Source organism: Leptinotarsa decemlineata, unplaced genomic scaffold (assembly GCF_025532065.1).
Source record: "Leptinotarsa decemlineata unplaced genomic scaffold, Ldec_3_MD MMD2_tig00026340_RagTag_RagTag, whole genome shotgun sequence".
Taxonomy (NCBI): domain Eukaryota; kingdom Metazoa; phylum Arthropoda; class Insecta; order Coleoptera; family Chrysomelidae; genus Leptinotarsa; species Leptinotarsa decemlineata.
In genome coordinates, this window is record NW_027412694.1 from 14,972,539 (window position 1) to 15,000,062 (window position 27,524).

At 35.3% G+C, this 27,524-nt stretch overlaps 1 protein-coding gene and 1 long non-coding RNA gene across 5 annotated transcripts in view; one reads left to right on the top strand and one right to left on the bottom strand.

The window, feature by feature from the left end:
* Positions 1–26,985, top strand: part of LOC111514879 (myrosinase 1) — a 53,355-nt gene extending 26,370 nt beyond the window's left edge. For both annotated transcript variants that reach the window (XM_074183622.1, XM_074183621.1), the window contains exons 5-8: positions 6,315–6,608; positions 19,134–19,268; positions 22,302–22,403; positions 26,798–26,985. In XM_074183622.1, coding sequence (XP_074039723.1) covers positions 6,315–6,608; positions 19,134–19,268; positions 22,302–22,376 — 504 coding nt within the window. In that variant the 3' untranslated portion in view covers positions 22,377–22,403; positions 26,798–26,985. The remainder of the gene's footprint in view (positions 1–6,314; positions 6,609–19,133; positions 19,269–22,301; positions 22,404–26,797) is intronic.
* On the bottom strand, positions 8,536–10,339 carry LOC141485904 (uncharacterized). Of its 3 annotated transcripts, XR_012467524.1 has the most exons (5): positions 10,049–10,333; positions 9,469–9,516; positions 9,225–9,334; positions 8,926–9,144; positions 8,536–8,867 (listed from the first exon to the last, which is right to left on the bottom strand). It is a non-coding gene; the product is annotated as an uncharacterized lncRNA (long non-coding RNA). The 3 variants fall into 3 exon arrangements; XR_012467523.1 differs by having other exon boundaries at positions 8,536–9,144; positions 10,049–10,339; XR_012467525.1 differs by lacking the exon at positions 9,469–9,516 and having other exon boundaries at positions 8,536–9,144; positions 10,049–10,338.
* Positions 26,986–27,524: the final 539 nt, after the last annotated feature.

The following is a 27,524-nucleotide window of genomic DNA, read 5'->3' on the forward strand; positions in this document are numbered from 1 at the left end:
CGCCGAACACGCACACTCTCTTAGGCAACCTTAAGATGTCTCACGGTGGCCTTCAAGAAGGTTTTGGAAGGTGCAGTGACATTACTGTCGTTGCGCGGCTTCTTCAACCTTCTTGGAGTTCCTTCCGTAGAGGTGCATAAGTGAGAGAGCTTTCCTGCAGGTGCAGCCGGTTCCTTGCCTTCATTTTGCGGCGGAGCTCTTGGCGCCCGCCGCAGGAAGTGCCCTTGCTGTTGAAGGTGAAGTGGGGGAGGGTGCACTTATAGTTGCTGTCACTCCTGCCTCTTTAGCTCGCTTTCTCCTTTTGGCCTCGGCGCCGCAAATGCGCTAATGCCTTGGTCTTTGTATTACATCAGGAGGTGATCTGCCATGCCCAGCCTCATCCCAAGCGGTAGATTAGGGAGGACATTTCTGTTCATTCCCAGCCACCGCTTTAGATTGAGGTGAGCACTTCTGTCCAGCCTCGGGATTGGTTTTTGTTTTTGTTATTTCTGTTTTTGTGTTTGTTTCATTCATGTGTGTTCCCACGATTAGCAAGGGAAGAGTTGGTCACTTCTGGCAGAGCCCCGCATTACCAGAGGTAAGCTGATTCCAATGAGGTTTCGCCCAGTTCCCCAAGAGGATCCATCGTGACCCCATGCCACCCTGCGATCATTCAGCTGTCGGCACAATTCCTTATACCTTAGCTTGGGTAGGCTTAGCTTGAGTGGCATGTTTTGCAATGGCTTTTGAAGGGTTTGAGTTCTCCTCACCCTACCTTTCTCTGTCACCGACTAGGAGTCTGGCGATCCCGCCCGTAAGGTCACATTGGCTTCCCAGACAGGGTCTCCAATCCCCTGGCAGTTCCCATACCCGTCATCTGGGGACGCGCCCGATAGGTAGCCCAACCGACGGTTTTTCGTGGGCTTTCGCCTCCGGAAAGTGCCTGGGTGATTCATCGTTGTCCAATCACTGTCCTAAACGTTTTCTATTATCGCAGAAGTTCCAATCTTCATCAGAAGTGATGATCCGATCCAAAAAAAAATCGTTCTGGTTGTGCAAAAGCAAAGAAGAACAGACTTTGAAACGAGACACCCACTTTCAAGCTCAAGCTATTTGACCTCTCCAATACGTTATAAACCATCAAAGCCACATGGGAGCTGACATCCAATTTTTCCGTCATCCCACTCACCGTTTGTGATGAGGAAGTCTTCACTAGAGTCCTCATAGTCTAAGATCCCAGGGCCCCCAGACGTTACTTATTTTTGAAGTAACGAATTTTACGGTATAGACACTCTTCTATGTGTTTAAGAGTGTGTGTGTACTAACTAGTTTGACTAGGCGGCCCGTTCACAGGTAGCAGGTAGAAAAGGTAGACAAAAACATAACTTACTTTTGTTAAATTCGAAGTGCTGATTTTTATATATGTCACATAGAATATCATTAAAAATAAATATTTCATATTGACAGACCATTTCTGTGGGCGGTAATTCCTCCCAGACGCTTGAAACCTCATAAAAAATTACCGCACTTTTGTTATATTCGAAGTCTTCTGCTTTATATATGATGTTTGGGGGGCTATTTTGATACCTTTTGTGTGCAGCCAGACCAATCCGAAGGGCCAAACATTCTCCCAGACACAATTGAAATTTTTATTAAGCTCCCCGAAACAATTAATTTTTTTGCCTACAAAGGGTTTGTTTTCAACAACAAATTGCTAGCAAATTACTCTGAACAATATTGGATAAGCCACAATCAATTATAATTTTTCCTACTGCTTTAAAATAAGCCATCATGATATGGAAAGGCCCCAAGTGTATGAATAAATTATCAAATGCTGGTTTTTCGGTGGATTGAATTTGTAAGGCAACTTTTGCTATTGCAAGGTCGTAAGTCACTTGAATAGAAGTTTGCTGTACATCCTGACAAATTCTCTGACTTTATCTCATAGTTTCTAAAACTACTGATCTATCGGTAGGTGATGCATTTATAGGAATCAGGTAAGACACTATTTGTTTTGAGCTATTATTGTCACTCATTGAGCAGTTGAAACCAACCCACATTGGCACATTTGGTAATCGTAAAGCATGGCTCAGCATCCAGATTGTATCGATTTCATCATATAATGGTAAATTCGCTGGGTTCAAATTTTCAGTTTCATGGACTGATAGTCGCAGATTATCCATCATACGTGGTTTTTTAGGGCATGGAACTTCATCTAAGGAAATAGCCTCAAATGTTCTCCGTCTTCTTTTTTTCGAGTTCGAGATAATGTCAATGGAAGACGATGGATCCATTGTTACTGAGTCATCTGTAGTACTAGAATCTAAATTTTGGTATATTATACCAACGGTATCGTGCAGCGTATCTTTTCCACTTTTTGTTTCTACGAACCGGTCAAAATTATCGTACGCGACACCAGTAGACAAATGTTGAGATTTTTTTATTGTTTCAGGACATAACGAAGATTTTTCAATGGATGTATGAGTTGCTTCTGTTTCTAATTCTTCGATTCCTTGATAACTGATGCAATGTCCATATCTGTGAATAATGTCGATAATTTTTCGACTACTGGTTAAGCTCTTTAATGACATTCCTAGCATAATGTGCTTTGATGTTTTGATTTTTCAATTGTGAATACTGTACACAACATCTTCACAAATAGAGTTTACTTGGCGAATACATTTTCGATTTTGTTTTCGCTTTCGACTACCACCAGCAATCATAGTAAAAAAAATCTAATAAATCTTGAGGCGCTGATGCTTCTCCTTTTTTTAGATGTTCGACAGAAATATTTTGCGGCAGTTTATCAGTTTTGATATTCAAAACAGATTTTCCTAAAAGCGAAGCAGCTGAGTTTAAAATATCTTCGTCTTTTAAATTTTGAAATGATTGGTCGTCGATACTACTTATGTGCTTTGAAGCTAATATTTTTTTATTACCAATGGAAAAAAATTAATATCTTTACTAAATATCTTCATTATTTTAACCTCTAAATTATGCGGTGTGAAATTTCCTGAAATTTATTCACAATTTTCTGCTGCACTTTCCTCAAACAAATCCATGTAATATCTGTGAAGATAAGTCAAAAAATAAATCTTTCCTTTTTCAATTATATTTTCTTTAATAAACGTTCACATTTCATCAAATACGCCTTGATGATGCTCACGAAGATCATGCCAATGACTTTTTAATGTATTTTTATTTTGTGTAATTTTATAAGAAAAGTTTACTTCACAGATATGATGATTATAGATTTTCGGATAAGCATAATTTGTGATTTTATTAATCAACTCGGTAGTATTTTCATCTTTAAGCTTAAATTTTGATAGAAAATTTTTCCTTTCGGATGAAAACAAAGGCAGTCTTTTCGATTTATGTTTTTTTGTTTTTTGGTCACAAAAAATACAACATACATCTTTCGATTCAATAGATGCTTCATCTTCAACTGGAATATTAATTTCAGAAGTTGAATCAACATTTTCTAACTGTTCATTATTATCTTGGGAAATACATGGAGCTGGTTCAGTTAAGTCATATAAAACTGTTGACTGAGATATTGTAGAGGGGTCAGGTAAAAGAGCAGCTGCTGGACTTGAAGGCTGTGAAATCAATGGTTGGGGGTCTATACCTTGTGTAGAAGGAGATCTTGAAGAAGACGCTGACCTTGAATCTTCTGTAACATTGGACGATTTTTTTGCATTAACCCAGTAAATGGTTTTATAACATTGTCTATGATAACCACTTTCATACAATTCCACTGGTAAAACAACGTCTTTAAATTTCAGGTTATGTTCTTTTCTAAGTTTTAAGATAGTTTGACACTTTTTTAATGTTTCTTCAGTGAACAATATCAATTTATCCCCAGAATTATTACTAAAAACACAGTTCAATAATTCTGCCGTTGTATTTATTAAAAATAAAGCACTGCAAATACTTTTATTCCACTCACTTTAGTTGAAAAACGCAATAGCGACAGAAGCACAACACACACTGAACAACTAAACACCTCATAACTACTAGAGTAGTTCTGAAAACAATATATTGCTTTCGCTCACGCTCAAGCGCTTGCATAATGCCCCTACTCTCGCACTTACAGTGGAACTTTGATTGTGTCTGGGAGAATGTTTGGCCCTTCGGATTGGTGTGGCTGTACACAAAAGGTATTAAAATAGCCCCCCAAACATCATATATAAAGCAGAAGACTTCGAATATAACAAAAGTTCGGTAATTTTTTTATGAGGTTTCAAGCGTCTGGGAGGAATTACCGCCAACAGAAACGGTCACTCAATATGAAATATTTATTTTTAATGATATTCTATGTGACATATATAAAAATCAGCACTTCGAATTTAACAAAAGTAAGTTATGTTTTTGTCTACCTTTTCTACCAGCTACCTGTGAACGGGCCGTCTAGTCAATCGAGTTAGTACACACACACTCTTAAACACATAGAAGAGTGTCTATACCGTAAAATTCGTTACTTCAAAAATAAGTAACGTCTGGGGGCCCTGGGATCTTACTCTAGCAAGTTCTCGTCCTGGATTACTATAGGTCGACCACTTTGGGGCTCATATTCGAAGCTTAAATCTCCGGAACAAAATTTCAAAAACCAACTTCGAAGAGTGCGTTAATTAACACTATCATTGCCAAATGCTTGGTTGATTTTTCGGTAGAACTGTGGTTCAATTTGGATTCGTAAAGAAAAACTGGCCAAAAATTACCTAATGACATCATATAGTAATAAACTGAAACGAGGCCCAAAAGAGGAAGAAAATTACCAGCGTCAATGTGTAATGTACAAAATTCTCAATCGATCAGTGTGAATAGTAGATTGAATATTCATTGAGATACGGAGCTACAAAAACTTACGACATTGAAACGGACACTTCTGAATCAACCGAATAAATACAGAAGCCGAGATACAGGAAAATTATAATTGGCGAAATAAATTTTGACAAAAGATGATGCACATAAGAAGAATTGAAACCACGTCAAAATTATGATAACAGAAACCAAGGAAATGAACAGAAAACTGAAATATACGGCTGATATAATGGAATGAAAGGGAGAATATGGAATCATGTTCAATCAGCTTTGATCAAACAAGGCTACTTTTCTTCAGAAAAATGCTGAACTGGTAAAATTGCATACAAAATATTGAGGAAGATATTGAATCGATGCTCTACACAGTGATTCATGAATGGATTAGAGGTATTGCCCGGAACAAAATACAAAAGAAACATTTTCACATTCAGAATCCATATATATTTTTGTTTTATGAAATATATTGGCGACATTTATAATATTAAGTGTTACTGATGAGTATTTCAAGCGGAAATTTACGCTATTGAATTGTGTGCGGAGAGATTGGAAGAGTCCAACCTCATACAGAAGTCAATAAAAATATTCTCGGACAGTCTAGAGGCGTTGGAAGCTCTTTGCTCCTACCGAGCAACGTCTAAATTGGTAACAAATTGCCAAAAGTAATTCTCCTCGATAGGAAGACTTAACAGATTGCCTCTGGTCTGGATTCCTGGCCATACTGCCAGGCAATGAAGCGTCTGACTTCCCTGCAAAGGAGGGTGCTCCAAGCAGCTTCATTGGACCAGAACCTGTCATTGGTATCGCTTAAGGCTTTGCCAAACAAAGATTGAACACCTGTATTGCAAGAAGATTTATGGACTTATGACAGAATCTTCCAGGATTGGCTCACTGCAAGGCGTTTATTCACCCTTCAAAGCTTGATACCAAAGAGTTGTTGAACTACAGTAGGGATGAACTACGATGTCTAACAAGCCTTGTTACAGGTCACTGTCATTTGAGTTATCATATACAGACATCGGAATGTTGGAAGACAGTGTGTGTCGCCGCTGTTTGGGTAACGAAGAAACAGCAAAGCACATACTTTTTGCCTGCCGCACTGGGGACCAAATCAGGTTTTTAGAGTTCGGCAGAGCCGTACTCTTACCGTTTGACCTGAAAGACCACACACCATACAAACTTATTGGCTTCGACAAGAAGCTGGGTTTAATTGATCGAGTGTGAATAAGTGTGAGCTACAATGAACCCTTGCGGGTTGCGGTGGGGGTCGAATAGATCCACTCACTTTGGACTTAACCTTACTCAAACTACTGATGAGTTGTCAAACTCCATATCTGAATTGAATTCAATAAACGCAAATTCTGGTTGCTTTGCTCTGCATTTTGGATTCACTTTGAAAATATTTTTTATTTTAGAGACAATGCCCATAAATGAAAAGAATAAATTGTCTTAGTACTTGTGACACGAATTTCTGATAAATTTTTTTGAAATTTTTAAACTTCAATTTCTTTTAGTTTCGGTGGTTTTGCGATCCAATCGTATTTGGAGATTATCCAGAAATGATGATCGAAAGAATTGATCGTTATAGTAGAGAGCAAGGATTTCCAGAATCTCGTTTACCGAAATTCACAGAAGAAGAGAAAAGACAGCTGAAAGGTTCTTTCGACTTTATTGGAATCAACAACTATGTAACCATTAGAGTGGAAGCACTAGATGACACTGTGGACAAGAAACCGACCTTTCAAAATGATTTCGCATTTTCGGAAGAAAAGGAGGATGGTAGCGGTGGTTACAAAAAGACAATCCAGGTGAGTCAGATAGACACAAACAATGTCCAAATCACTATATAGATTCAAGAAAAAGTTTTTTGTACTCGTGTATCAATGATTTTCTGAAATACTAATTCTAGTCCAGTGGACTGAACCACGTATGAAAAGCTGGTATAAAATGAGCCCCTCAAGGAGAAAGGCTGTGAAACGAGTGCAGCCAGCTTACATACAAATTTACATTGAGAAGAAGCTATTCAAGTAGAAGCTATTCATTCTGACTACAAATCTAGTAAAGGTTCAATCGTACAACAATGAGCTAGAAAGTCCCAGGCCTAAGAAAAAAACGCGTTTGTTCGTTCAAAATTGACTCCATTCAGCGCCGCTCTAATATATCAATACTACTTTCATAGAACAACTTATCATTTGCCTCAAAATAGGCCTCAGTTTCAGCAACAACCTCTTCATTCGAAAACAATTTTTAACCGGTGAGCATTTCTTTTGCGGTTTGTGAACCGCTAGTGGTCTGTGTGAGCCAAATTTGGCGAATACGGTGGATGAGGGAGCAGTTTGAAGTTCAATTCATGTAGTTTTGCCATTGTTTTGATTGACTTGTGACACGGTGCGTTGTCTTGATAAAACACATTTTTCTCTTTTCCATATGCGGTTTTTCTGCAATTTTGGCCTTCAAACGCTCCAATAACGCTATATAATATTCACTGTTGATGGTATTTTCCCTCTCAAGATTGACGATGTATATATTACCACGCACATCCCAAAATACCGAAGCCATAACCTTTCCAGCCGATGTTTGTGCTTTCGGTCGCTTTGGACGAGGTTCACCAGTTGCTCTCCACTCAGGTGACTATCGTTTCGATTCCGGAGTAAAGTGATGGATCCATGTTTCATCTATTGTCACATATCGACAAAAAATTCTGGTTTGTTATGTTTAAACATAGCCAAACACTGCTCAGAGATATCAAGACATTCTTGTTTTTGGTCAACAGTGAGCTCAGGCGGTCCCACTTTGAACAGAACTTCCTCATAGTCAAATGCGTATGCAATATGAAGCCAAAACAAAAATTGTCTCACTGGAGCTGCATGATGAGGAGGTGCACCATTCTGCTGAAAAACTATTTTGTTTTAGAAAAAATTTATATTCTCCTCACACTGTAAAAAATATTTTACACCATCTAACACCCGCTGACACCGACTGGTGTCCATATAGGTCCTCATTTTTTTAGTGACAAATAACACCGACATATTTTACACTACTGAAAGGATTACAGGGCACACCAAATATGGTGTTATTCACAACACATATTTTATTTTAAATTAATATTCCCTCTATTGATTTTGAGTTCACTCAGTGTGTTTTCAAATTTTTATGGTGAATATTATAAAAAATTTTCGGTGTAAAATTCAATAATTTTTGGTGTGTATAAACTACAAAAAGGTTTCCTTCAACATTTTTGTAGTGCGATAAAACACAATTCTGGTGAAATGTTACAAAATAATGGTGTGAATCTACACTACATCTGGTGTGAATTTACATCAACTGGTGATGTTTTTTTCATTTCATGGTAATATTTTTAATTTTCAAGTGTTTTTTTTTAATTGAGCTTCACAAATGTTATTCCTGGCAGTTGTTTATAGCACTTTCTCGGTGTAAAGAAGCACTATTTTGGAATGAATCAGGTTTCTCTCTTTAAATATTTTTAGGTGTAAATTTACACTAGGTTGTATTATATCATACTCTTCTGGTGCGAAATTTATCTTTTTTATTTCGAATTCATACCAGCACCAGTGTTTCTGTAAAAACATTTCGTGTAATTCTCAACTTGATTTGATGTATTTGTAAAGTACAATAAAATGATAAATATTAAAAAACACTGGTTTTGGGTATGAATTCGAAAGATACTCAAGAAATTAAATTCGCCTAATAACAAGAAAGAAAAACAAACATAAATCATGATTAAATTCCATTTAATATCAAAACGTGTATCTGTGGAAAACAAATAAAAATAACGTTTACATAGTTACTTTAGAAATAATAGCTCTTGAGAAAACCTAACTGAACATGATTTTTGTTGACAATTGGTCTGATACCAAAACATCAATAATTCAAACAGAATATTATTAAATAAAAACAGATTTTGAAGTTCATTAGTAGGATTCATTTCCTCTGATGTTATCGAAACATTCTGGTCATGAAGGTGTTTGACAGGAGGATTGTTTTTCTCTATTTTAGTTATTCTATTTTGAGTTCTCAGCCGATTTGCAGGATACCCTCCATTTGTGCTAGGGTTGAAAAAATTTTCCTAAAATATTACAAAAAAGTCATCAATTATGAACTCACGTAATCCCTTGTAGAACTTTCAAAATTTGTGTACATTGGGAAAATTTTTGCGCACTCCATTTTTGCGCTCTTGGGTACTGCACTTCCATATTTTTCATAAAGCACATTTGCAACTATGTTTACTAACTATATTCTGCTTCTGTCAGTTAACATTTCATTCTTCTGGTACTGGTCTATTATGTACTGCCCGCCGCCACGAATAATTTGTGTTTGTAGATCCTACAAAATAATAATTATAACAATGATGTGAACACTGAATTATGGTAAGGAAAGCCTAATTCTACATAGTAAGTACTTACATCTACATCTGAAATATTTTTTTCCATTCTGGAGCTAATTAATAACGTAGATGTAGAGCTATTAGTTCTATCAAATATATCAGTATCACATATTGCCTTAATAGTGGAATCTACAAAACCGAATCCGTATTTGTAATTATTTTTTTTATTTAAAAAGTCACAGTAAATTTTTGGAAACCTTGAATTCAAATGAAATAAATTATATTTTGTGAGAAAATATTTTGGAAAAAAAGGTATTATTCACCTGACAATATGTCCAAAGGAGCTAAGGTCTCGGAAATCGGATCAGAATCTAAAAATATTCTCAAATAAGGTTCTTCTTCAGATTTGCAGAAAAATTCCAAAAAATATTCTTCAATTTCAGTGAAGTCTTTATCTTTTTCAAAAGTTTTTATTTCACTTTGAATACCCATCTTTTTTTTACTGAAACAAAGACAAAAACTTGCTGAAAACTTTCATAATATACACCTCTTACTGGAGTACTGGTGTACTCCAGTAAGAGGTGTATTTTGTGAATCGGAATTTTGCTGTCCTACACCAGGAGGTGTTAAACCACGCCTAGGAGTGTTGGTTGACACTGAATCGGATTTTATGCAGGTAAAAACTGGTTGTTAATCATCAAATCCAAACATTTTTTATTTCAGGTAAAATATTAACGGAAAAACGTGAAATTAGACACATGTTCTTTGAAATCACCTATAAAATCTAGAAGTTGACTGAGTATAGCTTTGAAATCAAATATTATACCTATGGAAGTTTAACCAACCATAATTCGCTAGGAGAGTAGACTTAATCATGTAAAATAAAATTTAAGAAACACTTACTTGCAGATTTGATTACTTCTGGATTACTACTGAATGTGATGTAGGATAACTTTTATAGGAATTGCTAGCGTTTTCTATATACACCAGTGAAATTCCTTCCAGAACTTTTAAGTTTCAAGATGTCTGATATCCAACTTCACTATACACAATAACGCCAACCAAGCACAGACAATAATTGGTTCCCAATAGCGAAATTTTTACAAACAGACGTCCTACTTACTGAGTGTAGAATTTGGAGTAACTCTTCCAAATCCACGGCTGTCTGATTTGATACGATCCTAACAGTGGCACTATTACAGGGTTGCCAGTAAAATAGGAAAATAATAAGACTTCAGTCAAATGAAAGTTCAAATAAATTTTTTGGTTTATAAAGTAAGTGTTTACTTTGTATTCCAGCCTCAGAAAAATTAATTGAATGATTATTTCTTCTGTCAAATAGTAATTCCACAGAAATCCTGGAGGTTTCGAATCTAGGAAACATTTTTTTCTCAAAGGAAACATGTAAACTGTTCACTAGATACCACTTTGTAATTTTATAACCTGAACCAAATATTTTTCCTAGTGTCCATGATGATGATGATGTCCATGATGAAACCTGTGATGTGTCGAAACAGCTCTGTCTGATATTGGATCTTGGATGGAATGTTTCGTTGCTTATTAATTTCATAACCTTATGGTTGACTGGAAGAGCAAAACCTTGTTCTATGAACAAGATTTTTGAAATATACCATTGTATTTTGAATGGTATATATATTAAGGTTGTGCCGGTGGGATCCTTTCCACGAAGCTCCGACCCATTCGGAGGGCTCGCTGACGCTGGCTAAAGACCACTCCCCACAGCTTGGTGTAGGTGATCACCGGGTCCGAAAATCATGTGCCCTGAGTAGACGTAATGAGTCATGAATGACAGCCTTCTGCATTTGTCCAGCCAAGATTTCTGCCGCATTGCGGCAAGCCGGTATGATCTTAAGATTTTAGAGTAGGGAGGGCATCATTCCACCAAGGACTCCAATAATCAGAACAACAATTTTAACAGAGTGGTCTGGGTAGAGTCTGTGAAGTTCGAAGAGTATATCTTGATATTTCATCCGTTTTTCCTTCTCTTTTCGGACGATATTTGCCTCACCCGCATCTGAAAACTCCATGACAAATATTTTCTCACTTTGATGGTCGAGGAGAATTACACCAGGCTTGTTTGCTTGTATCAGCCTGAGGAGGGGAAAAATGAATATTTTCAGTAAATTCGGCACTTCTCATTTTCCAAAACGAATTCAATATCCCCTGGAGCACTCGACCTGAGAAAAGCAAAGGTCAGGTGCTTTAATTAGCCAAGGTCTTCAATGTTGTTAAAGAAGACACCATGTATTGGTCTGTGGCCTCAACTCTGTAGAGCTATTTGAATAATATTGGCCAAATAAGGTATGGCAGCACTGTCAGTCAATGAATAATAGGTAAACCAAATGAGTGAATTGAAGTACTACCCTGTGCCACTTGTAGGTACCTGATGGATAAAATGTTTCAACCATGAAAGAATTTCAACATTATAAATAATAATGTGCAGAGAAAATAAGGACAATTATGGCATACAAAGAGTATGCTAGATAGAGGTTATAATTTTTAAAATCTTTGCACCATATTTAAAAATATATTAATTACTTCTCAAGCATTCTTGTTAACTGTCCACTTATTAATTTGATCAATTTTTTTTTTTCAAATTAAATGTAACAAATATATAAAGTCCTTATAAAAATAACACCTAAAAATGTTTATTTCTGCAAAAATATGGTGTTTCTTACCTATAAACATTTTAGTAATCAAGAATATGTCATATTCGTGTACGATATTTACTCCTAATTGTCATAATGTAATAAATTTAGTGTAACTTAATAACCCCTTCAGACCCTCTGGTCATAATTATGCACACTTATTTTACACAGTTATAAATGCGTTTCAAATATAAATTCGGCGCCAGCGACCGCCTGAGCAGAATAATGCACTAAACGTTGGGTTGGTTGCATATGTAGCAGGTGCGGGTCAGACTGAATTCATGCAGGATGGTATTTTGAGTAAAGATGGCGTCCACCAGTAAACACAGTCACCGTGAGTACCACATATTTATCAAATATTGAATACTTTACTCTATATCATTACGAAAAATATATATTATAGTTACAATATAAGTAAATGGAAAGTCATTTAGTATATATGAATGAATATTTTTCGGCATTGTTTCGATCACATACCAGCCGATTCTTCAATGTTCATAATTATGCACAATTGGTATCATTCAACTTTTCTTTCCATTGTTTCGAATTCATTTTAGTTATTTTTTATTCTCTAAAACTGCAACATTGTTATTTCTTCTGTATTTTAGAAAAACGATACAACCCCCAGAATGAAAAAGATGCTGAAGAATTGTTGAAAATATTCGAAAATTTATCTGACTCGGATATTGATTTGAGCGATGATGAACGAGGAGATATAGAAAGCGAATATGCGATTTCAGGAGTAGAAGTTCGAGTTGGTGCTGATAAAATCGGACCACAGACAAGAGAGATAGTAGAATCAGAGTCAGATGAAGAGGATGACATACCACTGTCAATTCTTGCTGGTTGTAAGAAGGATGAAGTGACTGCAAAAGCTTCGGTGAAGTGGTGTAGGCAAGTTTTCACAACTCCTGAAATTATTTGGAAGGAAAAGGAGAATGAAGACGTCCATCCAGAAGTACTTAGCCCTTTGAAATATTTCGAGAGATACATTGGTGAAACTGAATTTCAAGATATCGCCAAGTTCACAAATATATATGCTCTTCAGAATAATGCTAATTTCAAACCAACAAATGCTGATGAAATGAAAAGTTTGTTTGGATTACATATTGCAGCCGGAACCCTGAAATTTCCAAGAATTCGACTTTTTTGGAACACAGCGTTACGAATAAATCTTTTTCACGAAACAATGTCACGTGATAGGTTTTTCCAACTCCGAACTAATTTACACTGCGTAAATAATCTGGAAATGCCGGAAAATTGTCAAGACAAACTATACAAAGTTCGCCCCCTATACAATGCTGTTAGAAAACGCTGCTTCGAATTGGACTTAGAGGAAAATTTATGTATTGATGAGCAAATGGTTCCCTTTAGGGGAAGCATATCGATAAAACAATATGTGAAGGGAAAACCTACACCATGGGGTGTGAAAATATTTGTTTTGTGTGGAAAGTCAGGAATGGCATATGACTTTGTAATATATCAAGGAGCTACTACTGAATTAGACCAAGAATCTCTAAAAAAAATTGGCCTCGGAGCATCAGTTGTTCTGCATCTTGCAAAAAGAATAGATAATGAAGGGCATAAACTATATTTTGATAACTATTTCTCTTCTTATCAGCTTCTACAAATGTTGAAAGCAAATAAGATATTTGCTGCGGGAACAATAAGGATAAACCGGTTTACGAATCCTCCTGTATTAGGAGACAAGGAATTGAAACAAATAGGAAGAGGTGCTCTTGACGAAGTAACTAGTGAAGATAAAGATATTGTTTTGGTGAAGTGGCTAGACAACCGGAGTGTTGTTTTAGCCTCAAATTTTATTGGATCTGGGAATATAGATGAAGTTTCTAGATGGGACAAGAGCAGTAAGAAATATATTAGTGTTGCACGCCCAGAAATAGTAAAATTATACAACCATTCTATGGGTGGTGTAGATCTGCTCGATCAAATGATAGGGTTGTACCGAATTTATATACGTTCCCGGAAATGGACCCAGCGTCTTATATTTCATGCAGTGGATCTTGCATTAGCAAATAGTTGGTTTGAATATCGGCGGGACTGTGACAGACTGCAAATACCAAAAAATAAACGCGCGGAATTCTTAGAGTTTCGTTTACATATCGCTGATTGTCTTTGTAAAGTTGGCAAGACATTAGTCAGAACTAAAAGAGGGCGTCCAAGTGGCACACCTGAGCAAGTTAGGAGCAAGTTACCGAAAAGAAATGAAGAGCATAGGCCATTGTCAGAAGTTCAACATGATTCGATTGATCACTTGCCATTTCTTGATGGAAATCAAGAAGGCAAGAGATGCAAGTACAGTAAATGCAATAAAAAGACACATTTTTATTGCAGAAAGTGCCAGGTGCACTTATGCATCAAGAGAGAAAGAAACTGTTTTGTCGATTTTCACTGACAATAATAAAATAGCACCCCCATCTGCATTATAAAAATTGTCCTTGTGTATTTTTCTTACTTTTGTTTTTGTATAATGAGGAAAATAAACTTTAATTTTCTTTGATTTATCATATTGTATCATCCTGTTTAATGTTCATTAAATAGAATTGTGCATAATTATGCCCATTATTTTTTTCAAAAAAAAAAGTCATTTTTGACATTTTTCACTTATTGATACCACATCTGTGACCATTCGGAACAACTTTACACGCAGACTTTTTTTTTCTTCTCAACAATAATAAATCAGGTCTGAAGGTTTTGGTGTATTTTTTGATACCAGATTTAAGGTAACACTAAGATATGTGAAAGTTTGTGAATATTTCTTTCACAAACTGTACAAAACACTGCTATTGGATTAATCACTACATAATGGAACACAAGGTACACCATATTATTATCATCTTGAAAAATATGGCAGATCTATAATATTTTGGTGTTATATTCAATCGGGGTGAATTGTGAAAACTCGTTTATTAAAATTACACTCAAATATTTTTTACTGTGCAGTTACCCTATTATTCGATTCTCCAACATATCCAAATATTTTTTACTGATCAAATTATCATCGATAAAAAAAGGTCCTATGATGTAATCACCTGAAATTCCTGTCCAAACATTCAGTTTTTGAGGTCATTATTTATGAAGTTAACGGTATAAATGAGGATTTGTATCACTCCGATATCGACAAGTTTGTCGATTCACCTTTCCATTCAAACTAAACGTACATTCATCCGAAAAACAAATTTTATACAACAAATTCTGATGCAAGTTGATCTGTTCAGTGAGACTTTCACAAAACTTGATACTTCTATCGAAATCATCTTCGTTCAATTCATGAACTTAGTCTAATCTTATATGGATGAAATTTGTAGTTATGAAGGATCCTGTAAACGTTTGTACGACTGATTCCTGATTCTCGAGATAACTTAGTAAGAGATTGAGAATTTTCTAACGTTTAACGTGCCCTAAAACTGCAGTACGAATAGCTTCTCCGTTGACAACTCCTAGACGGTTATGATTTTTATTGTTAACAGATCCAGTTTCCATAAATTAGTTTAATAATTCCGAAACGTATTTGTGTCGTACATTTTTTCCTGGATGAATATCGTTGAACATACAGACAGCAGCCCTAGCACTATTTCCATTCTGATAGTACAAGCTCACTATTTCAATTCGTTCTCGAAGCCTATAAACCATTGCTTTCCAAGAATTCACAAAAACAGAAACACCAATTGTAACTCCACCTGGTAGGTATAGTCTATCCATTTCCAATTGGAACGGCAATATAAATAAGAGTACAGTCATAAACATTTCTTACCTGTGCCCCTAGTCGCCCAGATAGTTAGTGAACGTGCTACCAAATATAGTTGAGGAATAAAGGCTCGGCTAGCTGGACTGACTAAATACTAATTTTTTGTCCGTTTCAGAATATTTCTTTATCAGTGCCGTGTGTTCGTGGGGTTAGTTGAGGTAGTGAGTAGTTTTGCAAACTGATTTTTGAAAATTTTTTCTAGAGATCAATTACCCTAACACCCAACTGATATTTTTGCACTCGACGCACGTTTCGCTACCAAGGTTAGCATCTTCAGGAGAAACAAATTGATACTGAATCTGAAGACAAGGGTTAGCTATTTATATACCTGAAGTTTTTTGGTCCGATGTGGACTTTGTTCGTTAAATGATGATTCTCCTAATTGATTTTTCGGTAATTAACTAGTGGAACCACTACCTGCAAATGTATTTGTCAACAATAGATTTAAAAGCGGACAAATTAATTCGGTGTGATTATTTGTGTTTTCATTGTATTTTAGAGTTTTCGACTCGGAAATGAACTACCTTAAATTTCGAAGTTTTCCATAATTACCCATGGTGGAAAAATTCAGTTTTCATGGGGTGATCAATTGCTATGATTGTAAGAATAAATAACTGAAAAACCACCACTGAAAAATGATATGCCGACGCCTATGTCGAGGCGGGAATTCCTTCTCTGTGCTGTTCCAATTGGTATTGGAAATACTATAATCATTATTGTACAATGAGACAAAACAAAATGAAGAGAATATCGAATTCAAACTTAACTAAGCAAAACAAAACTGTTTTTGAGTAAACTTCCACAAAAACACCTATGAAACCTAGGTAACAGTTTGTACAGAAGTTCATTCAGGGGTGCTCGTTTTCAATTCAAATAATTTTCAACTTCCAAACCATGAGCTTCAAGCCATAATGTACTACTTTGTTAAAATCTTCTCATCGTGAAACATCTGATAATGCAAAACAATTGATCCATTTAAAAAAATGGTGACGTGCTCTGGGATTGCGATGTGGAAAGTTATATTAAATGTGAATATGTCAAAATGTGTCCCTCTGTATACTATTATCGAGGTGTTTCTTTTTTTTTCCTGAAAATCGTTTTCAACTAAAATAATTTGTAGCTCCCAAACTGCTTCAGACCATATGTTTTATACTTTATTGAAATCTGTTCATCATGGAACATCTGATAATGCGAAACAATATAGGGTGATCCATTTAAAAAAAAATTGGTGACATGCTCTGGTGCTGCAATAGATGGTATTATGTCAAAATGTGTCGACCTGTATACTACGGTTGAAGTTTTTTTTTATTTCACATGCAAATCATTGTACCAAAAGTTATTCAGGATAGCTCGTTTGACGATAGTCGTGTTACTAAGTATTCCGGCAAAATCTTGAATTTATTGGCGCCTATGATTTTTACAAATGGAACAATTGAATAGGAATCAAATGCACCGCACGCTTGATTGAAAAATTATCACCTTCTATTCATCAAAAATCTGTATAATAATGGATCTCATAAAGAAATGGATTATGGGCATACAAGTGTATTATTATAGTATGATTGAAGGAAAAATCTAATATATAGGTCTATTCAGACTTTCAATTGTTTCCTTTTTAATAACGCCTTATCTCCGATAAAGATGATTATAAGATTATGAATAACACACATGTATTTCGTACAAAACAAACCACTTCAAAAACTTATTTTTGTGAATAATTAGAAGCAGGTGATTAATCAAATATCAGACCTTAACGATTCTAGTCAAATTGATACTAAAAAATCAAAATGTGAAATATCACCTCCATTTGATAATCTTGAGTCCGGAAACTGCGTCTGTTGTTTCCGGTTGTTTTATGTTTCGGCTTCGATTTTGAAGCCATTTTCAAGGAAGTATAACTACAGTGAGGTTTCAATATGCCTACTCCCCATTAATAAATTAAATGACGGGCATTTGGATTTTTGTGACTACAACAATAATCAATAAGGCGTTATTAAACATATATTTCACTCACGATTGTTTTCAGAAATATTCATACGCGTATTACTATATCACTACTAACTATCAAAGAGCCTTATCAGCGGCAGCTTCAAAATATAATTACTATTGATGAATTTGAATATTTGTTTGAAGGTGGTTGACAATGTTTCGTGGTGAATTTCATTAGTTCGGCAAAAAACCCTGAAAAGAAATTACAATAAAATAAAATTTATGCAACAAAATGGAAATTGAACAACTGAAATGAAAAAGAAATCAAAAATTGAAAAATTTCAAGCCAAGTTACTTCACGACATTCCGATTGTTAGTATCCACAATCATCTCCGGGTGATGACTAGATTTATTACTCCGAGAGATGCTTTTCGTTTTTGAGACAGAAGTCCAAAACGAATTGTCGTTCTTAGACGTATTGGTGAAGAGGATTGACATTGAGTGGAAAACTTCTGTATACTGAAAACTCCCTCACACGGGTCAGAATCTGAATCAGTAATCTAATCACCATCAATATATCAAAAGAGGAATCATGAAGATTCTAGTAGACCGTGCTTTCGGGCTCTGTTATATGAATGGAGGTTTTGAAAAGGAACTAGGCATCACCAAAAAAGAATTTTAATGGAATGGTTACTCCAAAGTGATGGTAGAACAGACTTTGGCTGAAAAACAGCAAGTACCTCGCAAAGAAGAGAAGCCGACACAACCAGTGCTTGCACTTTCCCACATCAAAGGAATGTGGGAAAGGATAAGAAGAATTGGATCCAAGTACAACGTCAGAAACTACTTCAGATCCGGGACCACCATCCGTAGCACCCTCATGAAAACCAAGCCACTAAACGCGGACTGCGATTCCAAGAATTGCATTTACCAGATACCCTGCGAGTGCGGGGAATCATACATCGGTGAAACTAAGAGGCCATTGAAAGTTAGCATTGACGAGCACAAGAAACACACACAACGAGAAGAAACCAGCAAATTGGGAATAACAGATCATGTTTGGACTTATCAACATGACATCAAGTGGTCCCAAGCTGAGATCATCTACAGGGTGAAACACTGGTTTGTAAATGAATTCAAAAACACTGCATACTCATTGTCTAACGACGCATTCAGCCAAGCTAGCGTAGAAATACGCAACATATAAACCCATAATATAGCGGAAAACGGTCAGCGCCCGCTTAACGGTCATTTCCCGCTGAGCCGGTGAAGTTGAGAGAGTGAAGAGGGGATAGGTGAAGTCCAGTCATCACCCGAAGACGGATACCAACAATCGAAACGTCGTGAAGTAGCTTGGCTTGAAATGTTTTGATTTTAAATTTTTATTCCAATTCAATTGTTCAGTTTTCAATTTTTTGCTTGATTTTTTTCTGCTCTAATTTCGTTTCAGGTTTTTTTTGCTTGATATGATTGTTATTTTCAGCTATTCTTTTTAATTCTGATTTTCATTTGTCATTTCAGAGATTTAACAATGGAAGTCCGAACTAATGAATTCATTATTCTCCATCATTTTCACTTTTTGATAATATGAGTATGTATTTAATTTTTATATTTTTTGTAGACATATTCCGATGGATTTGGAGACATCCTCAGATGGGTACACAAAACTTATAAACAACCCGAAATATTCATAACAGAACAAGGTTATTCCAATTCGAAGAGCATAAATGATGAGGACAGAGTATTCTACTTACAGGTATAATGAAATTTCAAGTATATTTTTCTATCAAAATTCGTCTCTCTCTTGAAGTGTACCAGATTATGTATAATATGAACTAGAGTACGGAATACAATTTAATTACATATACAGGGTATAACATAAGTACGTCAAAATATTCAAGTGACTTATTAACTTACGGGGATAAAGGGGAGGACAAATACCTGCCCAAACCCTAATTAATGAAGCATCAAGAAATTCACTTAGGCTATCAGACCGTATTAAAGAACAAACAAGAAAATAAAACATTCAGTTTGAGTAGATAGATGAATATAATAGCACAGTCTGCTATCAAAAGCGCTCACATATAATGATAAGAAGATATTAAAGCTTCAAATCCTTTTTGTAAACAAGTATCAATATCAAAACATAAATTGAAAATAAAGGAAAAGTGGTTGCATCAATCAATCTGGGAATGATTAGAATGGTACTTATTTATTCATCTTTATATATATATATATATATATATATATATATATATATATATATATATATATATATATATATATATATATATATACGTGAAGGTTTGTGAAGGTTTGACGACTGTCTCAGTTAAAGAAGAATCTTTTATAAATGAATTGATAATTGAATTTTATATTTATTTGACAAATTGTGAAACGTGTGACACTTCCCAAACGTCAAACAACATGAAAATAAAACCTTTACATTATGTAATCATTGATTAGATCATTTAAAATTGATTCATCAAATCATAGTCTCCCATGAAGACTATGATGTGACAGTAATTTTTTTGACCTTATTGCCAACATTCAATGAGAGATGAAATATAAAAAATATAAAAAAATATTAAAACACCAACTATCTAGGATTGCCAATATTATATTATCTTTGGAAGGATTATATCAGTTGTTAGAAGTCCCTCATAGAGGACGACTAAGTAGATATGAATACATTGTGCTAAGATAATTTCTGTCAGTTCTATAATTCATTAAATTTGGTTCTTTGAAAAGTTCTCATTTTTGAACTGGATTCATGTTCTGAGATAGTCACATTATCATAATCAGGTCTGTGGTCTAGTTCAAACGTATGTTGAGCTACAGCATAGGTTTTCTAAAAATTTCTAATATCGCTTTTATGAGAACAGATTCTGTCTTTCAATTTCCTTTTGGTTTGGCCAATATACTTTCTATCACATTGTGTGCAAGGTATGCAGTAGACTACATTTGAATGGTCTAAAATTGGATGTTTGTCTTTTAATTTTGAAAAAATATTTTTCAATGTGAGTTGATTTTTATATGCAATATTAATGTTCGGAAAATGTTTTTGAATTTATGATTCAATGTTTGAATGTGAGGTAATAAAAGGTAAAGATTCTGTTGAATTTATCTATTATTAGAATTATCTTTGTTGTTCCTGAGGGAATTAATATCTATGGATGACCTATTAAAGATTAACTTATGTAAGGGTTTTTTTGGGTAACCACTGTTAATGAAAAGTTGTGAAAGTTTTTTGAAGTTGTCATTGCGTAATGAAATGTGACTTGTTTTAATTATCCTGTTTTTTATACCTAGCATTAGGTTTATTTTTTGTCTTTGTTGGTGGTAAGATTCATAGTGTAAGAACCTTCCTGAAGCACTAGGTTTGGTATACCAGCTAGTGACTAATTTGTTGTCCACTCTTCTGATAACTTTCGTATCTAAGAAGGAAACGCTACGATAAATATCTTCTTCTTCAATTGTGAACTGTAATTTTTCATGATAGGAGTTGAAAACTAGTAACAATTGCTGCATTTTTTTCTGAAGGGCACTTAATATAATATCATCTACACATTTTTTTAAATTATTTCAAATTGGATTTTGTACAAACAATCATCATTGAGATCATCGATCACATATTGTGCAATAATAGGAGAGACTAGGCATTGGCATACCTAGAACTTGTTTGAAATTTTTTTTTTGTCAAAACTGAAAACTGTTATGTCATATAAAAAGTCGATTAATTTTAAGAATGAAGATTGTGAAATATTGCAATGTGAAGAAATATCCGTGTCTGGAAATACTCTGTTTTGCTAATTCTATTGTGATATTATTTAATAATGAGACGACGTCTAAACTGATTATTTTGGCATCAAAAGGAAGTTGAAGTTCATCAATGAAGGAATTTCAACTCCCTTTTGATGCCAACATAATCAGTTTAGACGCCGTCATATTATTTAATAATATTACAGTAGATCTAGCAAAAGAGAGTTTTTTCAGACACTGGACGGATATTTCTTCACATTGCAATATTTCACAATCTTCATTCCTAAAATTAATCGACTTTTTATATGACACAACAGTTTTCAGTTTTGACAAAGAAAATTTTCAAACAAGCTCTAGGCATGCCAATGGGTAGCCCAGTTTCTCCTATTATTGCACAATATGTGATGGATGATCTCATTGATGATTGTTTAAACAAAATTCAATTTGAAATAACTTTTTTTTTTTAATATGTAGACAATATTATGTTAAGTGCACCTCAGGACAAATTGCAGCAGTTGGTTTTCAACTCCTATCATGAAAAATTACAGTTCATCATTGAAGAAGAAGACATCAGTCGTAGCGTTCCCTTCTCAGACACGAAAGTTGTCAGAAGAGAGGACAACAAATTAATCACTAGCTGGTATACCAAACCTAGTGCTTCAGGAACGTTCTTACACTATAAATCTTACCACCAACAAAGACAACGTGACTGAAAGTCCATTTAGTTCCTACCTTCCATACTACCTTCAGTCGTTAATCAAAAATCTATATATTATATATGTACATATGTACCAAAAATATAAAAAAGGGTAAAATTAGCGGACATTACTCTCAAAAATGGGGCAAAACCGCGTACGAGTGTTTTTGGCCTCGTTAGCGTGGTGCAGCCAAATGTAAGGATGGGCAATACTTGTTTGCAGAAAACTTACACATATGTGTTTATTATGCTATGAAAATACTGTTCAGTTGAAAAGTTGAAAATACTTTTACGAAAGTAAAAACTAAAGTATATTTTTATCTACTCCAGACTGTTTTGAAGCAATTATGGAAGTCCATTAATGAAGATAAAATTAATGTCACAGGATATACTGTGTATACTTGATGACTTCGAATGGTTTGCTGGCTACACGTAAGTATTGCGGTTTTATATATTTTTTCGACAATTCTCTGATTGGATTTGTACAATCCACGTGTCTTTTCAGAACACGTTCAACCTGAATTATCTATTCTTGAATTCAAAGGTGGAAAAAACAAAACAACTTCTAACAAAATCCAAAGATCAGAGTTGAAATCAATCAAAAATCTTAAGGTTGCTATCAATAGATTCAATTGTTCTTACACCTGTATTCAAAACATAATTAATCAGTAAGATAAATCTCTTTCATTACTTTCAGATTTGGAAATCATTCTTCAACTTCAACGAAATCACTAATTTGAGAAACATAAGATTTTATTTTTGTGATCTTTGTGAATATGGGTTCTGTCTGAATATGCTTAGAATTCACTATGTGTGATTGATAACTTGTTTACTTTATGATAATTCATGATCACTTAAATGAAATGAATAAAAATGCTTTTGTCAAAATACCACTGGTATTAACGATTTTCAATTCAATATCTACCGGGAAAACACGTTCACAGACTGTAAAATTCCCTTTGACTATTACAGTCCGCTCTCACATTAGTTATCCGCGTTCAGGTCAATGATACACAGAGCTTTCGCGATCCCTTTACCTCAAAAAAAAATCCAAAATGAAATAAAAATAATTAATCAAATTGCAGTGAACATCAGGTACCAATTTCCCTGATAGAAAACATAATATTAGGTAAAACTCACAAAACACTCATGAGTAAATTATATCCAAACTGTCGAAAACACAATATAGTCAAGTACAGTAGCATCAATTACTTAGGTAAACTTTTAGAAAATATTCAAAATTATTTTTTCAAATACGAAATATGAACAGCTTTCTCAAGTAATAATAATTTAGGTAGAACCCTGTATAACCCAAACGGGATAGAATGGAAAAATCATGTATATATAGAATAAAGTGTGGCGAATGCTCTGCAGTATATACAGGCCAAACCGGTAGAAATTTTGACATAAGACTGCGTGAACACGTCTGTTTGGACAAAAAATCTGCAATGTACGAACATCTTCAAGAATCAAACCTCAAGATAAATGAAGATAACCTCAAAATCCTACACATTTATAATAAAGGGAAAAAATTAATTTGTGAAATGAAGTCATGGAAATTAACAAATCAATCAAAAACCAGAAACGTATACACCTAAACGAGCAACTCAATGTATGTAGGTCTCCTCTCTTGAATTTATGAGTTTAACAACTCCAAGAATTTTCAGGGTGGAGTTTTCAGTGGGCATCCTGATTCGCCCAACCACCTATCTCTCAAATGCCTGCCCTTGCAGCATACCTGAAAATTCTAGTAAAACCGATATTTCAAAATTTCGGATTTCAGTTTTATACTTGATAATGGAGTCAATCCCGAAACCGGTCATATGAATAAAATCTACCAGTGGTATTTAGACAAAAGTGTTTTTATTCATTTCATTCAAGTGTTCTTTGAGTTCACGATAATAAATTTTGATAGTGAGAATTTATTCTGTCCAGTAAATCAACTAAACCTTTACTAATTTGCAGATAATAAATCAAACATTATGGTTCCTGTGTTGCCTAACAAAACTTTCTGTTTTGAATCCATAACCATATAGTCGCCATTCGCATCTCAAAATAATGATAAAAACCTGGTCAGCCGACTATTGCGTTTTTGAACCACGTACACCCCACTCAGAAGACCATTGTTTTGATTCTATTGTGGAATGATGGAGCCATGTTTCATGCATTATCACATATCGACGTATAAATTTGGGTTTTATGGTGGAACAGCTTCAAACACTGCTGAAATTCGTTAACTCTTTGTTGTTTTTAATCGATTGTGAGCTCGCAGAGCACTCACTTTGAATGAAGCTTTCGCATACCCAAATATTCATACACGATATGTCCAACGTGTTCCATTGATATGTTGATCCAGATAGCCTCAGCTATCTTAAACAACTTCAATTTGCGGTCATCCAAAAACTATTTTATAGAATTTTCTGATGTTTTCGTCTTTGAGACGTCCACTGCGTGCATTGTCCTCAATGCTCATTTCATCTCGTTTAAACCACTTCTCAACGCTTGACTTTCCTGGTGTAAAATCCGAATAATGTTTATCAAGCCAAGCTATTTCTTTTCGCCAAAAAGCAATGCTTTATCAACATACGAAATCCCTTTTTAGCAATTTTTTTCGAACCAATAGAAGTTGCTTCACTTAACATGTTCTACCACACAAACTAATAGTCCGACAGCTGTGAATTTTCACATATGTCTCTTGAAGGTTAGGGTTAATTGATACAATGAATTTGATACTAGTAGCGGGCGGGTTGGCTGTCCTTGTTCATCTTTTACTGCCTGAACCACTGTGCATGCTGTTTTTGGCGAGTGCATTGGCTTGGGATGTTGGGGTTGAGCAAACTGGCCATCGGATGCCTGCTTCCACGTAGTCCCGCTGCATACGGGAATGACAGATTCACTTGTGGTTCTGTTATTCCCTAACTGAATGGCATCCCAACGATGGCATAATCTTAAGGTGTGTGTATCCGTGCCGAGAGGATGAATGACACTGAGCCTATCAGCTGTCTCTACGGAACCTCTACCTCTACCTCTACGCCCTCTCGTCATAGCATCGCCCCATCATGGTAATGCGGGGCTCTGCCGTGATTGACCTTCTTTCCCTAGCTACTAATGGAACTTTTATGGGCAGAGTGAACTTAAAAGTTCTTTCTGATGCTGAGTCTACAGAGAAGATGGATGTCGAGCTTACGACTCCAACTGACCTCCCTGTAAATTCAGATCAGGAGCATGAGCGTCTCAACTCTGCAACTCCTGATCCAATAACTGAACTTGAAAAAAAGTTTAGGTGGTGCAGCCAAGAAACGACTGAGTCGTTTCCTCAAGAGCGGGGTTCCTTATGAAACCGCCTTGCACCAAATTCTTGAGCGGCGTACGCAGAATATGTCCTAGGTGAAGGAACAAACCACCCATGAGCAGGCTAGCAAACGTTTGCGCTCCAGTGATGATTCACCAAAACCAGAGGCGAAAAAGCCCTGCACGGTTGAATCTAAAGCATCGTCAGATGTAGCTGCACCTTGCACCTTGACTATCCGACTATCTCATAACCGCTGAAACAGCAGAGCATATACTTTGTGTCTGCCCCGCTGGGGACCGAATTAGGTTTTTAGAGTTCGGCAGAGCTGTACTCTTATCATCTGACCTGAAAGATCACTCATTATATGAACTAATCGGCTTCGTTGGGGAGCTGGGTTCATTTGGTCTAGTGTGAATAGGTGTGAGCCACAATAAACCCTTGCGAGTTGCGGTGGAGGGTCGAATAGACCCACTCACTTTGGATCTAACCTAACCTAACCTACTAGTAGCGCCTTATGTATGTTAACCTACGAACCTTTCAGCCCATCTAGTACAACTAGTACACCCATTTCATCGGTGGGAGAAGCGGCTATATATTTTTAAATATGTAAAAAAATACTTTTTCATGGGCATACTCGAGCGCGATATTGATAGCATCAATATCCTACGTATTTTTAATAATGTTGTTATGTTAATCTGATCGTTTGCGTGATGTAAGGGTTGAAAGTGAAAAGAAAAAAATTTATAGAGCGCGTCAAATTTTCTAAGGGGGTGTTAAGTGCAACAAAAAAATTCTCATTCAATAATCTGACGATTTCTATCTGACGCAAACTCGCGGCCATTATTATAATGTGCAAAAAAAATTCACAATTTTGAAATAGTCAAGCGCGTCAGATTGAGATATATATGGTTCATCTTTATGTTTTACACGTGCTGTCTCATAATATGACGATTATCTAGAGGGATTCGCTTAATTTCAATTCAATGAACTTAATTAATTGAAAAGCTCAGGAAATATCATGCAAATAAAAGTAAAGTAAAGTTTCATCTGAATCCGTTCAGTCGTTTAGGCGTGAAAGATCCACAAACATGCATACCTACATTTATTCATCCTCACAAAGTTTCACATTTATAATATCAGTATAGATAAAGATTCGATATCAGTAAAGATATAGATTAGTATAGATTTGGTATTTGTTTGTGAATTGTGGAATGTGAGATTTATGATGTTTATTTATTCCTACATGGATATTAGAGTAATTTGCGTTTATTCAACCTTACGCCAGTAATTTTTACTGTTTACTGATTGTGTAAAATGTATTTTACTCATTTTTTCTCGAGGCTGTGCTTCTTGAGATGGGTTATGAACATAAGAAATTTTTCCGAAAAGTTCATGAGTGGAAAAATCAAATTCGTAAAACATCACCAGAATGTCTGTAGTATTTTTTTTACGAATTAGTCTCTGACAATGTTTCTATTCACTTTTCATCAATCGAGAAAGTTATTTGATTCAAAATTTTCTTCATCCATTACAGAGAAGCGTATGGCTTGTACGATGTGGACTTCAGTGATCCAGAAAGACCAAGAACTGCGAAGGATTCAGCACGATTTTACCAGAAAGTGATAGCTCAAAAAAGTTTGAATGGATTATTGTAATGGAACAATTGAGTCTATAAGCACTTTAATGTTCACCTGTTTCAAATATACTTGAAACATCTTCAAAGTTATTTTGATTGGGCTTTGCCTCTATTCGAAGGAAATGTATAAAACTATCCCAGAACAATGAACTTTTGAAAGTGGCATATTATACTGGGCGCCATCTGGGAAAAAAATTAAAAGGAAAGGAGGGTCTTGTGACAAATCATTTCGAAGCTCCTGATGAATACTTTACAACCCCAGAATATGAAGTCAATATCTTCACCTACTACAAAATGACGGAACATTTAATGATTTCCTGAGGACAAAAACAATAATATCGATATTCTTAGAAATATTCCTTTTTATCTGCTATATGGCAATTCCAACAACCCGATAAGGTTTGTTGAGTTTTTTTTTGTTTATAAAAATGACCAAAAATGTCAGTACGACAATGAATATAGAATATAGAATATTCTCATTTAGTTTTCAGTTTTAGTAGTAGAAAGGTACCACGTCAACAATCTCTGAAATTGTCAATTCTCGTCCATTGGAAGATAAAACTGAAGCGATTTTCATTTACGGTGCGACACATCACTTTCACGAGACCAAAAGTATTTTCAATGA